The sequence below is a fragment of the Hypanus sabinus genome, chromosome 24, assembly GCF_030144855.1.
Source record: "Hypanus sabinus isolate sHypSab1 chromosome 24, sHypSab1.hap1, whole genome shotgun sequence".
Classification (NCBI taxonomy): Eukaryota; Metazoa; Chordata; class Chondrichthyes; order Myliobatiformes; family Dasyatidae; genus Hypanus; species Hypanus sabinus.
This window is the reverse complement of record NC_082729.1, coordinates 5,918,282-5,935,346: the sequence shown is the minus strand read 5'-3', so window position 1 is coordinate 5,935,346 and position 17,065 is coordinate 5,918,282. Positions and strand designations below refer to the sequence as shown.

At 44.0% G+C, this 17,065-nt stretch overlaps 1 protein-coding gene across 2 annotated transcripts in view; it reads left to right on the top strand.

Annotated features, from left to right (window-relative positions):
* LOC132380424 (CTP synthase 1-like) overlaps nucleotides 1–12,434 on the top strand; it is a 62,000-nt gene extending 49,566 nt beyond the window's left edge. For both annotated transcript variants that reach the window (XM_059949217.1, XM_059949216.1), the window contains 8 exons: nucleotides 752–814; nucleotides 1,892–1,935; nucleotides 3,312–3,408; nucleotides 4,327–4,382; nucleotides 5,315–5,411; nucleotides 7,028–7,172; nucleotides 8,348–8,441; nucleotides 11,815–12,434. In XM_059949217.1, the coding sequence (XP_059805200.1) occupies nucleotides 752–814; nucleotides 1,892–1,935; nucleotides 3,312–3,408; nucleotides 4,327–4,382; nucleotides 5,315–5,411; nucleotides 7,028–7,172; nucleotides 8,348–8,435 (590 nt within the window). In that variant the 3' untranslated portion in view covers nucleotides 8,436–8,441; nucleotides 11,815–12,434. The remainder of the gene's footprint in view (nucleotides 1–751; nucleotides 815–1,891; nucleotides 1,936–3,311; nucleotides 3,409–4,326; nucleotides 4,383–5,314; nucleotides 5,412–7,027; nucleotides 7,173–8,347; nucleotides 8,442–11,814) is intronic.
* The last annotated feature ends 4,631 nt before the right edge of the window (nucleotides 12,435–17,065 follow it).

Here is a 17,065-nt window from a genome sequence, read left to right as displayed (position 1 = left end):
TTTCGTTAGGATTTCGAAAAGATTTGGCCTCTCTTAAAAAAACACTTGGAAGTTTCTGCAGGTGTACAGTGTAGAGCATTCTAACTGGCTGCATCCCCGTCTGGTGTGGGAGGTGGGTGCTACTGCACACGATCAAAGTCAGCTGCAGAGTTGTAAACTCAGGTCAGTTCCATCATGGGCACTAGCTTCCGTAGTATCCAGGACGTCTTCAAGGAGCGATGCCTCAAAAAGGCTGCATCCATCATTAAGGACCCCCGTCACCCAGGACGTGCCCGCTTCTTACTGCCTCCATCAGGGAGAAGGTACGAGAGCCTCAGGACTCGCACCACCAGGTTCAAGAACAGTTACTACCCCTCAACCATCAGGCTCTTGATTAAAAAGGAATAACTACACTCACTTGCCGCATCATTCCACAACCAATGATCTCACTTTAAGGATTCATGTTCTCATTATTTATTTATATTTTTGCTTCCATGGTTTGTCTTCTGCACTCTGGTTGATCTTTCATTGATCCTGTTATAGTTACTATTCTATAGATTTGCTGAGTATGCCCGCAGGAAAATGAATCTCGGGGTTGGGTGTGGTGACATATATGTACTTTGATAATAAATTTTACATTGAACTTTGATTAAAACCATCTGAGTCAAATTTTAATCAATGAACCACCTCACTTTCCCCCTCCCTGCTAAATATTTTGAGGTATTTCATTGTTATTAAGGATTCTAATGTTGAGTTGTTTGGTCTCTGTTAGGTGTGTGCCTTGGAATGCAGTTGGCTGTTGTGGAGTTTGCGCGAAATGAACTTAACTGGTCAGGTACGGGCAAATTTCTTTCCTTCGCTTGATTAAAGTGACACGCAAAATACTGGAGGAACTCATCAGGACAGGCAGCATTTGTGGGAAAGAGTAAACGGTTAATATTCCAGGCTGAAGCCCTTCTTTGGGACTGAAATCAAAGTCTCGAGGTGGAGGGGGCAGAGGAAGAAGTACAAGGTTGTAGATGATAGGTGACTCTGGGAGAGGGGAGGGGTGAAATAAAGAGCTGGGAAGTTGTTCGGTGAAAGAGAATGACCTTCATCACCCCAGGCACTCTGTCCCATTGTTGGCACCGGTAATAATTGGTGAATCCAACCCCCCCCCACATTTTAACTGAATTTTACAGGGGCACCATTGAGAGTGTCCTCACAAACTGCATCTCCGTCTGGTGTGGGAGCAGCCAAGCATCGGACCGTAAGTCCCTACAAAGGACTGTGAGAGGGTTGTAGGGGTCTCCCTACCATCCATTCGGGGCATTTATCAGGAGCTCTACGTCCACAGGGCCCTTAGTATTATCAGGGATCCCACCCATCCATCCAGCATCCTCTTTGACTTTCTACCATCAGGCAGGAGACTCTGATAATGAGCAGTCAAAATGGGAAACAATTTCTTCCCTCAGACCGCTAGGCTTCTGAACTCCCTGTCACATCACATTCACTGGTTAATCTGCTCTGTACCTTACAATATTTAATTTATCCACTTTACTTTGTTTATGCATACTTCACTTGTAGATTTTATTCTTACTTTCCAAAGTTATTGTGCGTTTTGCGTGTACTACTGTGCTTTTCACCCTGGTCTGGAGAAACATTGTCTCGTTTGACGGTATACGTATATCTAGTTAAATTAACAACTTGGTTGATCTTTCATTGATCCCGCTATAGATCTGTTGAGTATGCTCTCAAGAAACTGAATCACGGTTGTATATGGTAGCATATATGTACTTAGATAATAAGTTCACTTTGAACTTTGAAATGACAACTTTACACTCGAATCAGCAACCAGAATTTATGAAAGTATAAAACTGAGTTTTCCATACGATGTGTTTCACTATGTGATTTTTTTTTTAACCTTTTGTAGATGCCAATTCTACTGAATTTGATCCAAACACCAGCTACCCTGTGGTATGTATGTGTTATGATCCTAGTGGATGTTTGCTTGGTTTTGTTTTGTTTGTTTTTTGAAGCTCTTTCAAAAGTTCAGGGTAACTTGCTTAGACATTTTCCTCTGATACAAAGAATTGCAAAAACTGACCCCTTGCCCCACAATGTCTATGTAGGTCATCAGGAACCCATCTATACTCATGCCAGTATCTGACACGATGCCTGTAACCACTTTTTTAAAATAATTCTTTTATAAGATTTGTACTTTTTTTTTAAACAAACTTGTGTATTTTTCACACTCACTGGTTGAAAGCGGTATAGCAGCAAGACTAATAGTTTATCATCTAGGATAAGCAGAGACTTACTAGAGGTGCATGCGATGTCCATCAGCGGAGTGTGGAAGAGGATTCCTCTTTTCCCCCATTGCGACAATGGCTAATATGAGGATAGTATAGTGGGGGGATGTCAGGTAGATTTTTTACACAGAGCGGTGGGGGTTAGGGTGACAGTAAAGGCAGTTGCATCAGAGACATTGAAGACACTCTTGGGTAGGTACATGGATGACAGCAAAATGGAGGCCCAAGTGGGAGGGAAGGGTTAGATTGATCTTGGATTGGGGTAAAAGGCCATCACAATATTGTGGGCCAAAAGGCCTTTATTTATTGATTGATTGAGATACTGCATGGTACAGGCCCTCTGAACCAGGCTGTTGAGCAATCCCCTGATTTAAGCCTAGCCTAATCACATCAAGGGACAATTTGCAATGACCAATTAACCTACCAGCCAATAGGCCTTTGGATTCTCTGAGGAAACTAGGGCACTCGGAAGAAATGCACTTGGCCACGGGCCGAATGCACAAACTCCTTATGGGCAGCAATGGGAATTGAACTCCCGATTGCCTCGTGGGGAGAGTTTTTGGTGTGGGTTTCCTCCTACATTCCAAAAGATGTACGGTTTGGTGCTAGAAACATTGCAATGCCTGTGGGCTGCTCCCAGCACATCCTCGGATTGTGTTTGTTGTTGAGGCAAACGGTGCATTTAACCTCTTGCTTTGTTTTAATTAGAGATACAGAATTGTAACAGGCCCTTCTAATCCAACAAGCCTGTGCCAATTACTCCTACTTAACCAATTACCATACTAACCTGTAAGTCGTTGAAGCCAAAGTACCCAGAGGAAACCCACGCAGTCACTGGGAGAACGTAGAATCTCCTTACAGGCATCAGCGGGAATTGAACTCAGGTGGCCGGTACTGCAGTGCGTCGTGCCAACCACGACACTACCGTGCCACCCTTTGCTGTACCATTCTACAGCAGTGCATTAACCCCGCATCGGGAATTCACTGTCACCACCTTTCTTTGTGGCTGAGTTTTAATATTTGTTGTCGCTTCTCCTACAGGTGATTGACATGCCAGAGCACAATCCTGGGGATATGGGAGGAACCATGAGGCTCGGCAAGAGAACCACAATGTTCAAAGACAAAAATTCAATACTCAGTAAGGTTTCTGCTTCCTGCTTTCAAATTGCAAGCAGCTTTTATTTTCCTTTTCCTTTTGCTAAGCATTTTGTTTATGCTGTAACTGAGTGCTTGTGTTAAAGGGTCAGACAGGTGATGGATAATTAATTAAATATGTAATGAAAAGCTGGCATTGTGAGAGCTGGCTAGTGGGGTGAGCTGCAAGATGTTCCTTTCCTCCGCTAGCCCGCAGGTCACCCTTGGGTAAGGTGTTGCACCTGTTTAGCCCCCAATCATGGTCACATGAAGCCGTGGGTACATTTCCAGCTGCCTCTATAAAGCAGCCAACACAAAGATTTCACCCACTCTGGAGATTCTCTCTTCTCCCTTCTTCTGTCAGGCAGAAGACGCAGAAGCCTGAAAGCACGTACCAGCAGACTCCAGCCGGTGTCTATTCTGCTGTTACGACTGTTGATTGGCTCCCTAGTACAATGAATTGGACTCCTGACCTCACAGTTCACCTCGTTCCAATCTTGCACTTTATCTGCACTGCACCTTCTCTGAACCTGTAATGGTTTATTCTGCATTCTGTTACTGTTTTACCTTGTTTCATACGACCGTCCGCCATCTGCTCCCATGGCTTCGCGTGATCCTGATCGGGGCGCGAAGCTGGTGCTACACCTTGCCCAAGGGTGACCTGCTGGCTGGCAGAGGGAAGGAGTGCCTCACATCTCCCCGCCACTGTACATTAATTTATGTGACAGTAGTAAGCCAGTTTATTTTGTTCGACAGCAGTTCTCAAGCCCAGGAAGGGCAGAAGTCCCAGAAGGGTTAAACTCAGCCCAATTAGTAGAAATCACTATGCTGAAGATAGTTTAAATAGTTGGCTAGTGTGTTCGCTTTTGATCGGTGTTGTCACATTCCTTTTAAATTGATACCTGCTCTCTTTAACTTCCAGGGAAGTTGTACAAGGATTTGGACTCCATTGAGGAAAGACACAGGCATCGATACGAGGTTTGGATTTCCTTAATGCTGTGATTAATGTGAAAAGGCTTAGAATTGCTTCCACAAAAGCCTACAGCATTTTGTTCAATGCGTTTTTTTTCTTGAGTCAAAGTTCAAAGTACATTTATTACGTGCAGAGAAACAAAAAAAAAAAACCATGCGGACAATAAACACAAGCTAGTAGTGTTCAGAACTGAAGTCCGCGAAGAGATTCCTCCCACAGACCCTTAGATCAGCTCAGCAGAGCAGTGAGCTGAATCGGTGCATCCTGCGCCTCGAGGCTCTGGCACCCCGATCTTTTCAAACTGGCCTGGCACTTAAATTGTTGTCCAGACATTGGTGAATGTTGAGACTGCCTCTCTATTTTCCTCCTTCCTTTTCCGGTCGGTTACTTATTAACCTCCTGTTACTGTCCATTATGCCGCTGGCGTTGAGGACAGCAATGAAGGTCCTCCATCTCTGGCAGTGCTCAGGGCTTCCTTCATCGTGTCAGTGGCTTCCTCTCGGTTTTCACTTCTGTCTATATCATGCAAGTCCCGGATGGAGACTCGGGAATACCGTCACATGTAGCAGGACTGTTCATTGCTGTTTCTGTTAAAATTCTGTTTCAGCAGTGAGGGTGGTTGGCCTTGAGTTGAACGCCCGAACCTGGAGGACTGGTGGACCACTCTTAGTCTGACCTCTACCCTTTGACCTGTTTGGCTTGGGTGACCTTACCAAGAGCCAAAATATAAAACCCTGACTCTCGGCCAACATAGCTCTCCTAGTCATTGAGGCACACAAGCCTCCAAACCGTCTACAACAAGGTTGTTCTCATGGAGGATTAAGCTCTTAATTGCATGCAAATCATTTTATACTAGATACTTCCTTCCTGCATTTATTCAGAGAATTGATCTCACCACATTCACAGAATTAAAATCTCTTGAATGGTTGTGTTTCAGGTCAATCCAGAAATGAAGAAAAGCTTTGAGGAAAGGGGATTTCGATTCGTTGGGGAGGATGTGGAAGGGGAACGAATGGAAGTTATTGAGCTTGAGGGTGAGTGAAGAGGCAAGTCAGGGTGAGGAAGGGGAACAGATGGAAGTTATTGAACTTCCTGGTCTTCACTCCCATCTGCTGACGATGTCTGTTCAGTATGAGGGGTCTGGCCCACATCAACCTTTTCCTTTGACCCATTGTCTGCCACTGCTGTTACCTCAAGTTTCAGGAGCCAGCCTGAACTGTGCACACTCAGATGAATGAATAGATTTCCCGGCGGTTGGGTCAGAGTCAGTGCCTTTCTTTGCTTTGACTAATTCTCACAAACCCAGATCCTCGTTCAGTGTGTTTAACCAGCCTACAGGGACGGGTGTCAACCTCAACTTAGGGTGCTGAGTTTTCCGGTAAACTGCAGGTGAGAGGATGGGGAGGTAGGGTACTGGCTGGTTGTGTGGAGTGCTGACTGGAGTGCCCTTAGGAGAGTTCAGACAAGGATGGAAGTGAGAGGGTGTCGGGACTACAGAGTTAAACCAGCATCAGGCCCCACAAATCCACCTTCTTATCTTATTTTCGATTGCTCCTCAAGATTTTGGCTTGTAAAATGTATTATCTGCATCAGCGTTTTGAATAAAGATTACTCACACTGGAAAATCTCGATTATAATCCCCAAATATACCACGTGATTTTATAAACTCGACCCTGCTGAATTCAGAACTTGGGAAACGTCTTGGGATCTGAAGCAACACGCACACAAAACACTGGAGGAACTCAGCAGGTCAGGCAGCATCTGTGGAAAATGAATAAACAGTCAACATTTTGGGCCGGGGCCCTTCATCAGGACTTGAAGAAAGAAGGAAGATGTCAGAATAAAAAGGTGAGGGGGAAGGAGGATATCTAAAAGGTGACGGGTGAAGCAAAAGAGTCTGAATTGTGCCCAACCTTTTGTCACGCGATTACCGACTTTACCTTCTCGAGAAAAATTCTGCAGGACCTGGAAATCTGAAGGAAAGTCCAGGGAATGGTTAGAGTAGGTGTTCCCACCCTAGGGTCCACAGACTCCTTGGTTTATGGTAAGGGTCTATGGCATTAAACAAAGATGGGGGACCCCTGGATCAGAGGATCGGAGGGGATTCACGAGAATGCTCCCAGGATTGAAAGGGTTGATGTATGACGAGCGTTTGACAGGGCTGGGCCTGTATTCGCTGGAGTTAGGGAGAATTGGGGGGGGGGGGGGTGCACGGATCTCTTCCAAATACTGAATGGCATCAAGTGGATGTTTTCTATACTGGGCATGGCTTCAGAATCAGAAGGGTGTCCCTTTAAAGCAGAGACGAGGAGAAATCTCTTTAGCCAAAGGGTGGTGGATATGTGGAATTCACTGCTACAGACAGCTGTGGAGGCCTGGCCAATAAGGTGGAGGTTGATAGGTTCTGGATTAGTAAAGGCATCAAAAGTTACTGACAGAAGGTAGGAGAAGGGAGTTGCCAGCTGTGATGAAATGGAGTTGGTGGGCCGATCGGCCTAATTCTGCTTCTTTGTCTTATGGCCTCACGGTGAGTATCCACCACTTCAGGACTGATCTTGCATATGTTGCTCATGGCTTTTTCTTCCTGACTAGTTGATGAATCCAGTGCTTATCTAAATGAGTTTTGTTTCCTGTCTGCTCTCTCCCTTAGATCATCCCTATTTTGTCGGCGTGCAGTATCACCCGGAGTTCACCTCGAGGCCCATGAAACCGTCTCCCCCGTACTTCGGCCTAGCCCTGGCCGCTGCGGGCAAGTTGCAGAGTTATTTGGAAAAGGGCTGTAGACTGTCACCCAGGTATGACGAGACCTGCGCTTGTCTGACCTATTTTGCTTCCTATGAGCTCGAGAGGGTGGTGGGCAGTCTTTGGAGTAATGGCTGCAATGGCTTGCCAAGTTTGTGAACGATATGAAGATGGGTGGAGGGGCAGGTAGTTTTGAGGAAGGAGAGAGGCTACAGAAGGCCAGATCAGGCAAACAAGTAGCAGATGTGTGTACGGTCATGGACTTTAGTAGAAGAAGTAAAAGGGTAGACTATTTTCTATATGGAAAGAAAATAGAAAACTGAGGGGCAAAGGGACTTTGGAGTTTTCATGCAGGATTCCTGAAAGGTTAATTTGCAGGTTGAGGAAGGCGAATGTGATGTTAGCATTCATTTGTGAAGACTGAAATACAAAGCAAGGATAGGCTTCATAAGGCCTTGTAAGGCCTCACTTAGAGTAGTGTGAGCAGTTCCGGGTCCCAAATCTAAGAAAGGATGTGCTGACATTGGAGAGGGTCCAGAGGAGGTTCACGAGAATGATTCTAGGAATGAAAGGGCCACGATATGAGGACTTAATTGATGGCTCTGGGCCTGTATTCACTGGAATTCAGAAGAATGAGGGGAATCTGACTAAAACTTATCGAATAGTGAAAAGCCTTAAAAGAGTGGATGTGGAGAAGATGTTTCCTTTGTTTGGGGGGGGGGGGGGGGGAAGTCCAGGACTAGAGGTCACAGCCTCAGAATAACGCATTGTCCATTTGGAACGGAGATGAAGAGGAATTTCTAGAGCCAGGGAGTGGTGAATCTGTGGAATTTGTCACCACGGGCATTTGTGGAGGCCAAGTCATTGGGTATATTTAAGGCAGAGGTTGATAGGTTTTTGATTAGTCAGGGCATGAAGGGATACGGGGAGAAGGCAGGAGATTGGGGTGGAGAGAGAAATGGATCAGCCTTGATGGAATGGCCTAACTCTGCTCCCTTCTGGTTTAAATTGATGCTGATGCTGCCAGGTTGGAGGCTTCCCAGACAATATGAGTTGTTGCTCCTCCAACCTGAATGAGGCTTCATCCTGGTAGTAGAGAAGGCTGTGGACTGACAGTAGTTAGCTACCAGGAAGTCATGCTTGTTGTGGACAGAGCGAAGGTGCTTGTTGCAACTGGTAGTTTTTCCAAATGTCACTTTAAACATGTGTTTCTGCCGCTTTCCCCCAGGGATACGTACAGTGACTACAGTGGCAGCAGCTCCCCGGATTCTGAAATTGTAGATCTAAAGCTGCCGTCTAATCTGACGCCTGCGTAACTTTGGGTAAGTTCTGTGACATGCATTGCAAAGTCCTCACCTCGTACAGTTGCGTGCGTCAACTTAAAAAAAAAAGAGCTATTGAGGCAGTCTCCCTCTCTGGGGAAAAGCATGCATTTCTATAGCAACACACAACTATTGGAGAAACTCGGCATGTTAGGCGATGTCTATCGAAATTAATAAACAGGTGATGTTTTGGTCTGAGACCCAGCTTCAGGATCGGAAAGGAAGGGGGAAGACACCAGAATAAGAAGGTGGTAGAGGGGGCGGAGGATAGCTGGAAGGAGATGGGTGAAGCCAGGTGGGTGGGAAAGGCCTAGGGCTGGAGAGGAAGGAATTTGATAGGAGAGCAGAGTGGAGCATAGGAGAACAGGAAGGGGGAGGTGGAAGTGATTGGCAGGTGAGAAGAGGTAGAAGGTCAGAGTGGGGAATAGGGAAAGGTAGGGGAGGGAATTTTTTTTTAACCAGAAGGAGAAATTGATATTCACGCCATCAGGTTGAATATAAGCTGTTAAATCCTCCACCTTGTGGATGGCCTCATCAGCACACAAAAGGCCATTCAGCCCACAATGTTGTGCCGAACCAGCTAAAAGGCAAATCAAAAAAACGAATCCCTCCTCCCTATGCCATGTCCATATCCCTCCATCTTCCTCACATATTTACACCTATCTAAATGTCTCTCAAAGGCATCTAATTTATTTGCCTCTGCTACCATTCCAGACATCCCTGACCACATATAACAAAAACTTACCCCTCACATCCCACTTGAACCTGCTCCTTCTCACCTTCGCTGCATACCCCCAGGTATTAGACATCTGTTAATCTATTTGGGCAGCTTGTTTAGAGAGAGTTCACCTCTTCTTAGCTTAATGCTGTGTGTGTCTTCTGGTGTCGTCTGTTGGTTAACTGGTGCTTAGAGGGGCAAGTTTTCCAGGGGTCTGTTTTATGGCCTGTACAAATGTCCAAGGTTGAGAATGGAACTTTAAACTCCATCCACCCTAATTAGGCACTGCTTGTGTGTACCTCAGTTTGGTTTCCGCTGCGGCTGCCTGCTCCCTGTATGGCTCATTTGGGTCCCCAATTAATGATCAATCCTAACCAGCACAGCTCCGGATGCATGAGGACTCCTGTTGCTATCAGACTACTATAGAACCTACTTATTTAAATTAACTTATTCATCAAATCTGGACGACATTTTCCCTTGAATTTAGAGATAACCTTATGGGAGGGAGGGAACACACACAAACTAGTTATACACTGTGGGTGGTACTTTGATCCATCTCAAAGTGTGAAGAAAATTCTATCCTGTATTACCATATGCAATCCTGAAATTCACTTTCTTGCAGGCATGCATACTCAATAAATCTATAGAATAGTAACTATAACAGGATCAACAAAAGTCTCAACTTAAGTGAGAACAGGATCACCGAATATTTCTGGTAGATTACTCATGCAGTCAGGAGCAATGAAAGGCCAACCAGAGTACAGAAGACGACAAACTGCAAATGCAAATATAAATAAGTAGCAATAAAGAACAAGAACATGAAATGATGGGATAGAGTCCTTAAATTGAGATCATTGGCTATAAGGACATATCAATGGGATGTGTTAGGGTGCATTCTGGATTTGGGTATATAGCAAATATTAACATCAGCAACCAATCTTCCGATCTGAATGTGGATTGTAGATTGAATTTAAAATGCAGCTCTAACAATAGTCTTCCTGGAGCTGCAGGCTGGGATGGATTGCAAACCAGGTTACACACTTGATGTCTGCAAATGCATGAATCCAGAGAGAGAGAGAGAGAGAGAGAGAGAGGGGCGATGCTGATTTAACATTCATTTTGGATGTCTGGAGTGTAGATGTGAAGGTGGTGTTTGAAAACAATATGTAATTCAAAGGAAGTACTGTAGATACATTAACTATAGAATTGTCCTGCTGTTATATTTGATCTTTAGCATATAAAAATGTCATGTAATACTGGGTCGGCCAGTCCTTTTCTTCCACGGGTGTCTCGAATAGCTACTCGTTTTGCTGAATAAACACTTCAGTGTTTATCCGGTGACATTGTCCAGAGTTACAGCAGGGCAACTGAGTGTCCCCTTTTATTGATGGGCCTGACAGTTGAGCAGTAGTAGCTGTTCTTGAACCTGGTGGTGTGAGACTATGGGTCTTGTACCTTCCAACCTGTTTGCAACAGCCAGAAGAGAGCATGGCCTGGGTGGTGGGCATCTCTGATGATGAATGCTGCTTTTCTATGACAGCAGTTGTGATCTTTAAATTCCCATTGGGGACGTGTAAATCTATGACACTGGGCAACTTGTAATGTTGCTATATAATATTTGCTCCCCTTCCGCTTCATGCCCATGGCCCCCTCGCTAAGAAGTCCATTGATCTTGCATGTCCACTGGGTGCGTGATTGTCCACCGTCACCCAGCTGATTGAGTTCCAGAGAGACTAGACTGACTTTCCAAAGTTCAAAGTGCATTTACTATCAGGGTATGTATATATTATACAACCTTGAGATGCGTCTCCTTATAGGCAGCCACAAAACAAACCACCAAAAAAAAATGTATTTAAAAAAAAACTGTCAAACACTCAATGTGAAGACGAAAAAAACCCAAATCATTCAAGCAAATGACGCTGTGAACCGAAGTCCACAAAAACAGCTTGTCCAGGGACACTTTGTTCGGTGTGGAGCATTGAGCTGAAATGGCCCTACCCTCGAGGGGGCCCTGACACCCTGGCCTTTTCAAATGGCCTAGCGCTTAAATTGTCATCAAAACATCTGCTTCGGTGTGCTCTGGGGCCCGGTGCTTAAATCAGTTAAACCTCAGGTCTTCCTGGCTCTCAGTGGTGAGCCCCCTACTACACCTCGGCTCTGCCGCATCAAATTGCCACCAAATCCAAAGGGTGGTTAAAGACGATCATTTGCCAGAAAAAGAGCGATTAACAAATTACTTAGTTGTTTTCCCTGTTTTGTTAGCAACCAGCCGGGAGTCGCTGAGACTCACCAGCGTCACCTTAAACTAGAAACAGTCTCCTCCAAATGGCACGGTAGTGTAGTGGTTAGCACAACACGTTACAGTGCCAGTGACTGGGGTTCAATTCCCATTGCTGCCTGTAAGGAGTTTGTACGTTCTCCCCGTGACTATATGGGTTTTCTCCTGGTGCTTGGGTTTCCTCCCACAGTACAAAGACTTGCCAGTTAGTAGGTTAATTGGTCGTTGTAAATCGTCCCATGATTAGGCTAGGATTAAATTGGGGGATTACTGGGTGGCAAGGCTCAAAGGGCCTATTCTACACTGTATCTCAATAAATAAATAAATAAACCCTCATTCTCAGCACTCATCAGTGTTACATCTCTTTTTATATACAGGTATCGATTACTTCAACAGAATCAGGATGCGTGTGTCTGAACTGCAGTGTCCATTTAAATATCACAGTATTATCTATCCATAATCATCATGTTGCTGAGGTGGGAGGGGTTTAATGATTTGAGTTGTTTTTTTTTGCTAATAATGAATGGTACGTGTTTTTTTAAATGAAAGAATTTGAAATCTTTTTCACGCCTTTTAGATTTCAAATTCAATGTTTTCTACCACTGTACAAAGCAAACATGGTGAATGGAGATAGGAATTGGAACGTCACTATCTGTCATTGCTTGATCACTTGAAGTTGTTCAGAACTCCTAAGTTCCATTTTATAGTTGTATGTTTTATCCAACACTACCTCTGGGAGGGGACAAATACGAACTTTGCAGCATTTGGCTTTATATTTTACTTACTGAACGATCTGTTGGTGTTCATTACCCGTGAAACTGCGGTACTGTGGAATTATTCTGTCTTAAGTTGTGCTGTTACATCCAGTCGGAGAATGCATAATTGAGCTTTAAGCTGATGAACTATTTAATTTTTTTTTATACTTTACAAACTTTAGGGGGTATTTTGTCTACAAGATGCAATTAAAGTGCTGTTGCACAGTGGAAGTACGAGAGTGCATATGGTGCCATGGTATTTTTTTTTAATGACAATTCCAGTGAGCCAGGGGTAATTATGTTGAGCCAGGAGAAAGTGTGAAGTATTAAAAATGAGGTCTAAATACCCAGGACCCTGTCACAGTTGCATGGCTTGAGTTTGAGAGTATTCAGCAAAGCCAGTATTACGGGACAAATCTCTCAATCCTCAAAAGTCATTGGAAGGTCAAATGACTCCGAGAGGTCACAGAAAAATGTAGCCCATGTAGTCCATGCCGAATCATTAAAAATAGCGAAGACCCATCGACGTGCATTCAGACTATTGCCCTCTCATCCATGTACCTATCCAAACTCTTCTAAACACTGAAATCGAAATCACGTCCACCATTTATACTGGCAGCTTGTTCCATACTCTCACCACCCTCTGAAGAAGTTTCCCCTCATGTTCCCCTTAAACTTTTCACCTTTCACCCTTAACCCATGACCTGTAGTTGTTGTCCCATTGAACTTCAGTGGAAAAAGCCTGCCTGCATTTGCTCTATCTATACAAAATTATGAGGGGTATATCTACCGAATCTCCACGTTCCAAGAAATTAAGTCCTAACTTGTTCTATCTTTCCTTATAAATCAGGTCCTCCAGTCCTGGCAATATCCTTGTAAAATTTTCTCGGTACTCTTTCAACCTTATTTACATATAGGTGACCAAAACTACGCATAATACTCCAAATTGGGCCTCACCAATGTCCTGTACAAATTCAACATAACATCCTATCTCCTGTACTCAATAGTTTGATTCAGGTATCTTGCTAATTTCTTCAACGAGGGACTGAGCAAATAGAGTCTCACCCCTGCTGTTGTTTGAGCCAGTTTTAGAAGTTCAAAATACATTTATTACCAAAGTACATGTATGTCACCATACACAACAAAGATTAATTTTCTTGCAGGCATTCACAACAACTGTAGAATCAATGAAAAACTGCACAAAAAGACTGACAAACAACAATGTGCAAACAAAGACAAATTGCAAATTCAAAAATAGAAACAAATAATAAATTAAACAAATGGGTTGTAGAGTCCTTGAAAATGAGCCCATAGACTCTGATCAGTTCAGTGTTGAGGTCAGTGAAATGCTTCACACTGAAGCTCAAAGGGTAACTGATTGGTGTGGCCACTCTCGTGGCCACGTATATTCTGAGAAGGAATTTCCAATTCTGTTCTGCTCCCACTGGGTTCAGAGCCGGACAAGAATGGGAACACGGTAAAGATCTCTGGGTTAGTGTTTAAGAAAGCATTTTAATTGAGAGCTGCTCTTTGTACTGGGATCGAGTGCTCCTCAGGTACCTTTTCACTTCCACAGCCATTCAATAAATCCAGTATTTGACTAAGTGCCTGCCTTGTTTTATTTCTTGGAAATACTGTAACTTAAAACTAAATCTTCACTTTGCGTCTGGGGTGAAATATTCTCATAGACCTATAAGTTTATGCTGTGTCCACATCTCTGGGCACTTCAGAACAAACCAGAGTGAAGTGGCCAATAAACCCAGTGGTCTTTTTGTCTCCCCAGTATCGAGGACTAACCGCAAAAGACAATGCTTCAAAAAGGCGGCCTTGGTCATTAAGGATCCCCATCACTCAGGACATGCCCTCTTCTCATTGCTACCATCAGGGAGGGGGTAAAGGAACCTGAAGGCACACTCAGCGTTTCAGGAGCAGCTTCTTCCCCACCACTGTCAGATTTCTGAATAGACAATTAACCCATGCACATTGCCTCTCTTTTTTTCCCTCTCTTTTTGTGTTACTTATTTAATTTTTTTTTAATAGGGTATTGGTTAGCTCAACACTTAATAGAACAAGCGACCCACTTTTCAATTTCCACTGCTGCCTGTAAGGAGTTTGAATGTTTTCCCCATGCCCCCGTGGGTTTCCTCCCACAGTCCAAAGACACAGGGGTTTGTAGGTTAACTGGTTTTTGTAAATAGTCCCATGATTAGACTGAGGTTAAATCGGTGGGTTGCTCTGCAGCATGACTTGAAGGCCTGGAGTTGCCCATTCTATACTGTAGCTCAATAAATTGCTTCTTGTTGTAATTTATACTTGGAGTCATAGAAAAGCACAGCACAGAAACAGGCCCTTCAGCCCATCTAGTCTATGCTGATCCATTTAAACAGCCTACCCCCATTGATCTGTGCCAGGACCATAGCCATTTACACCCCTATTATCCATGTACCTATCCAAACTTCTCTTAAACACTGAAATCAGAATCACATCCACCACTTGGGCTGGAAGTTCATTACACAATTTTACCTCCTGAGTGAAGAAGTTTCCCTTCGTGTTCCTGTTAGCTTTTCACCTTTAATCCATAACCTCTAGTTGTCGTCCCACTCAACCTCTGGGGAAAGCCTGCTTGCATTTACCCTATCTATACCCCTCATAATTTTGTACATCTCTATCAAATCTCCCCTTCAATATTTTAAATTAAGCTTTTAAAGTAGTATTTTGTAGTGTACTACTGCCACAAGGTTAACAAATTTCACATCTTACAGTGATGTTAAACCTAATTCTTATGCTGCAAATCAGTCTGCAGGAAGAAGTGTTAATGATTATAATATGTAAAATAATACAATGATTATATCCTTTCACATAGTGGTCAGAACTGCACGTTGTACTTTGCTGAACTGCCATTTTATATCGCTTAACATAACCTTTCTAACTCCTGACTGGCTGCATCACTGCCTGGTATGGGAACTGTACCTCCCTCAATCGCAGAACTCTTCAGAGAGTGGGGCGGACAGCTCAGCACATCTGTAGTTGTGAACGTTCTATGATTTGGGACATTTACAAAGATAGGTCATTGGGGACCCAAAAGTCACCCCAACCACGATCTATTCCAGCTGTTACCATCTGGGAAACGGTACCGCAGCATAAAAGCCAGGACCAATGGGCTCTGGGACAGCTTCTTCCACCAGGCCATCAGACTGGTTAACTCACACTGATTTGAGTGTATTTCGATCTTAAATTGACTGTTCTATTTATTATAAATTACTATGATTGTACATTGCACATTTAGACAGAGATGTAACAAAAAGATTTTTACTCCATGTGTGTGAAGGATGTAAGAATTCCATTCCATTCCGACCTTGCACAACCAGCTTGTTATTTTTCACCCTTCCTCAGTCCACCAATCACCTTGGATCTCTGTCTCAAAACACACTCTGTCTTTTAACTGGATATCTCTACTCTAGTGGTGCATGTTTTCAACCCAGAACCTCAACAATTCTTCTCCCCTTCCCCTAGAGGTCACTTATAAGCAGCCACACACCCTTTCCTCCGTGTACAACGCAAATGCTTCCTGACACTCCCCACCCTGCATTCCCCCCCACCAGTCTCTGTTTAATCCATGGTCTTAAGGCAGGGGTTCAACCCAAAATGTTGACATTACCTTTAGCGGTTAGCGAGATGCTATTACAGCTTGGGGTGTCAGAGATCAATATTGGCCAGCCTGTTTCCCTTCAGTCCTCCTGCAATCTTTCCAGGTGACCAAGAGCAAAACACCTGAAACAAGGTGCTGGAACGACTCGGCGGGAAGAGAATCAGTTACATTTTTGGGTTGATGAGCTCTCATTGGACACCCATCGCCTGTGACCTTAAAGGCTGAAGTTCAAGGACAAGTATCTGGAAACCGGCCATTTTAATGAGAAATTGTCAAAAAAAAACAACTCGGTAAACTCAAATTACAACTTAGATGACTTGCTTTCTCTTTATTTTTTATTTATTTAGAGATAGAGCATGGCAACAGGTACCCACTGGTCCAATGAGCCTGTGCTGCCCAAATACACCCATGTGATCAATCGGCCTACTTACTTAATGCCCATTATGCCACTGGCATTTAGCAGAGCATTGAAGGTCCTCGATCTCTGGTGTTCAGGGCTTCCTCATCATGTCAGTAGCTTCCTTTCGGTTTTCACTACCGTTAGTCATGTAAGTCCCGGCATGGAGACTCAGGAATACCATCACATTTAGAGATAGGATTCTTCCTTGCTATTTCCGAAACTATTTTGTTTGCCAGTCAGGGTTGTTGGCCCTGAGCTGAACCCCCAAACCTGGAGGACCGGTGGACCACTTTTAATCTGGCCTCTACCCTTTGACCTGTTTGGCATGGGTGACCCAACCCAGAGACAAAGCATAAAGCCCTGATTCCAGCCAACATAGGTCTCTGGGTCGCTGAGGCACACAAGCCTCCAAACCCAACAACAAGTTTGTGGTTCTCCTGGAGGAATTAGCCTTCTAACCCACAGAAGATGCTGGAGAAACTCAGGGAGCATCTATGGAAATTAATAAATAGTTGATGTTAAGGGGCTGAGACCTTTCTTTGGGATTGAGAAGGAAGAAGATGTCAGGATAAAAAGGTAGGAAGAAGGACAAGGGGTGGGGGGGGGGAGGTAAGTAAAAAGTGGAGGAGGAGGAGAGAAAATATGAATCATGTAGAATATAGATATTGGGGTTCAAGTTTATAGCTCCTTGAAAGTGGCTACACAGGTTGATAGGGTGGTTAAAAACCTTATAGAATGCTTGCTGTTATTAGTCAAGGCATTAAATTCAAAAGTTGAGAGGTTACGTTGCAACTTTATAAAATTCTGGTTAGGCCACATCTGGA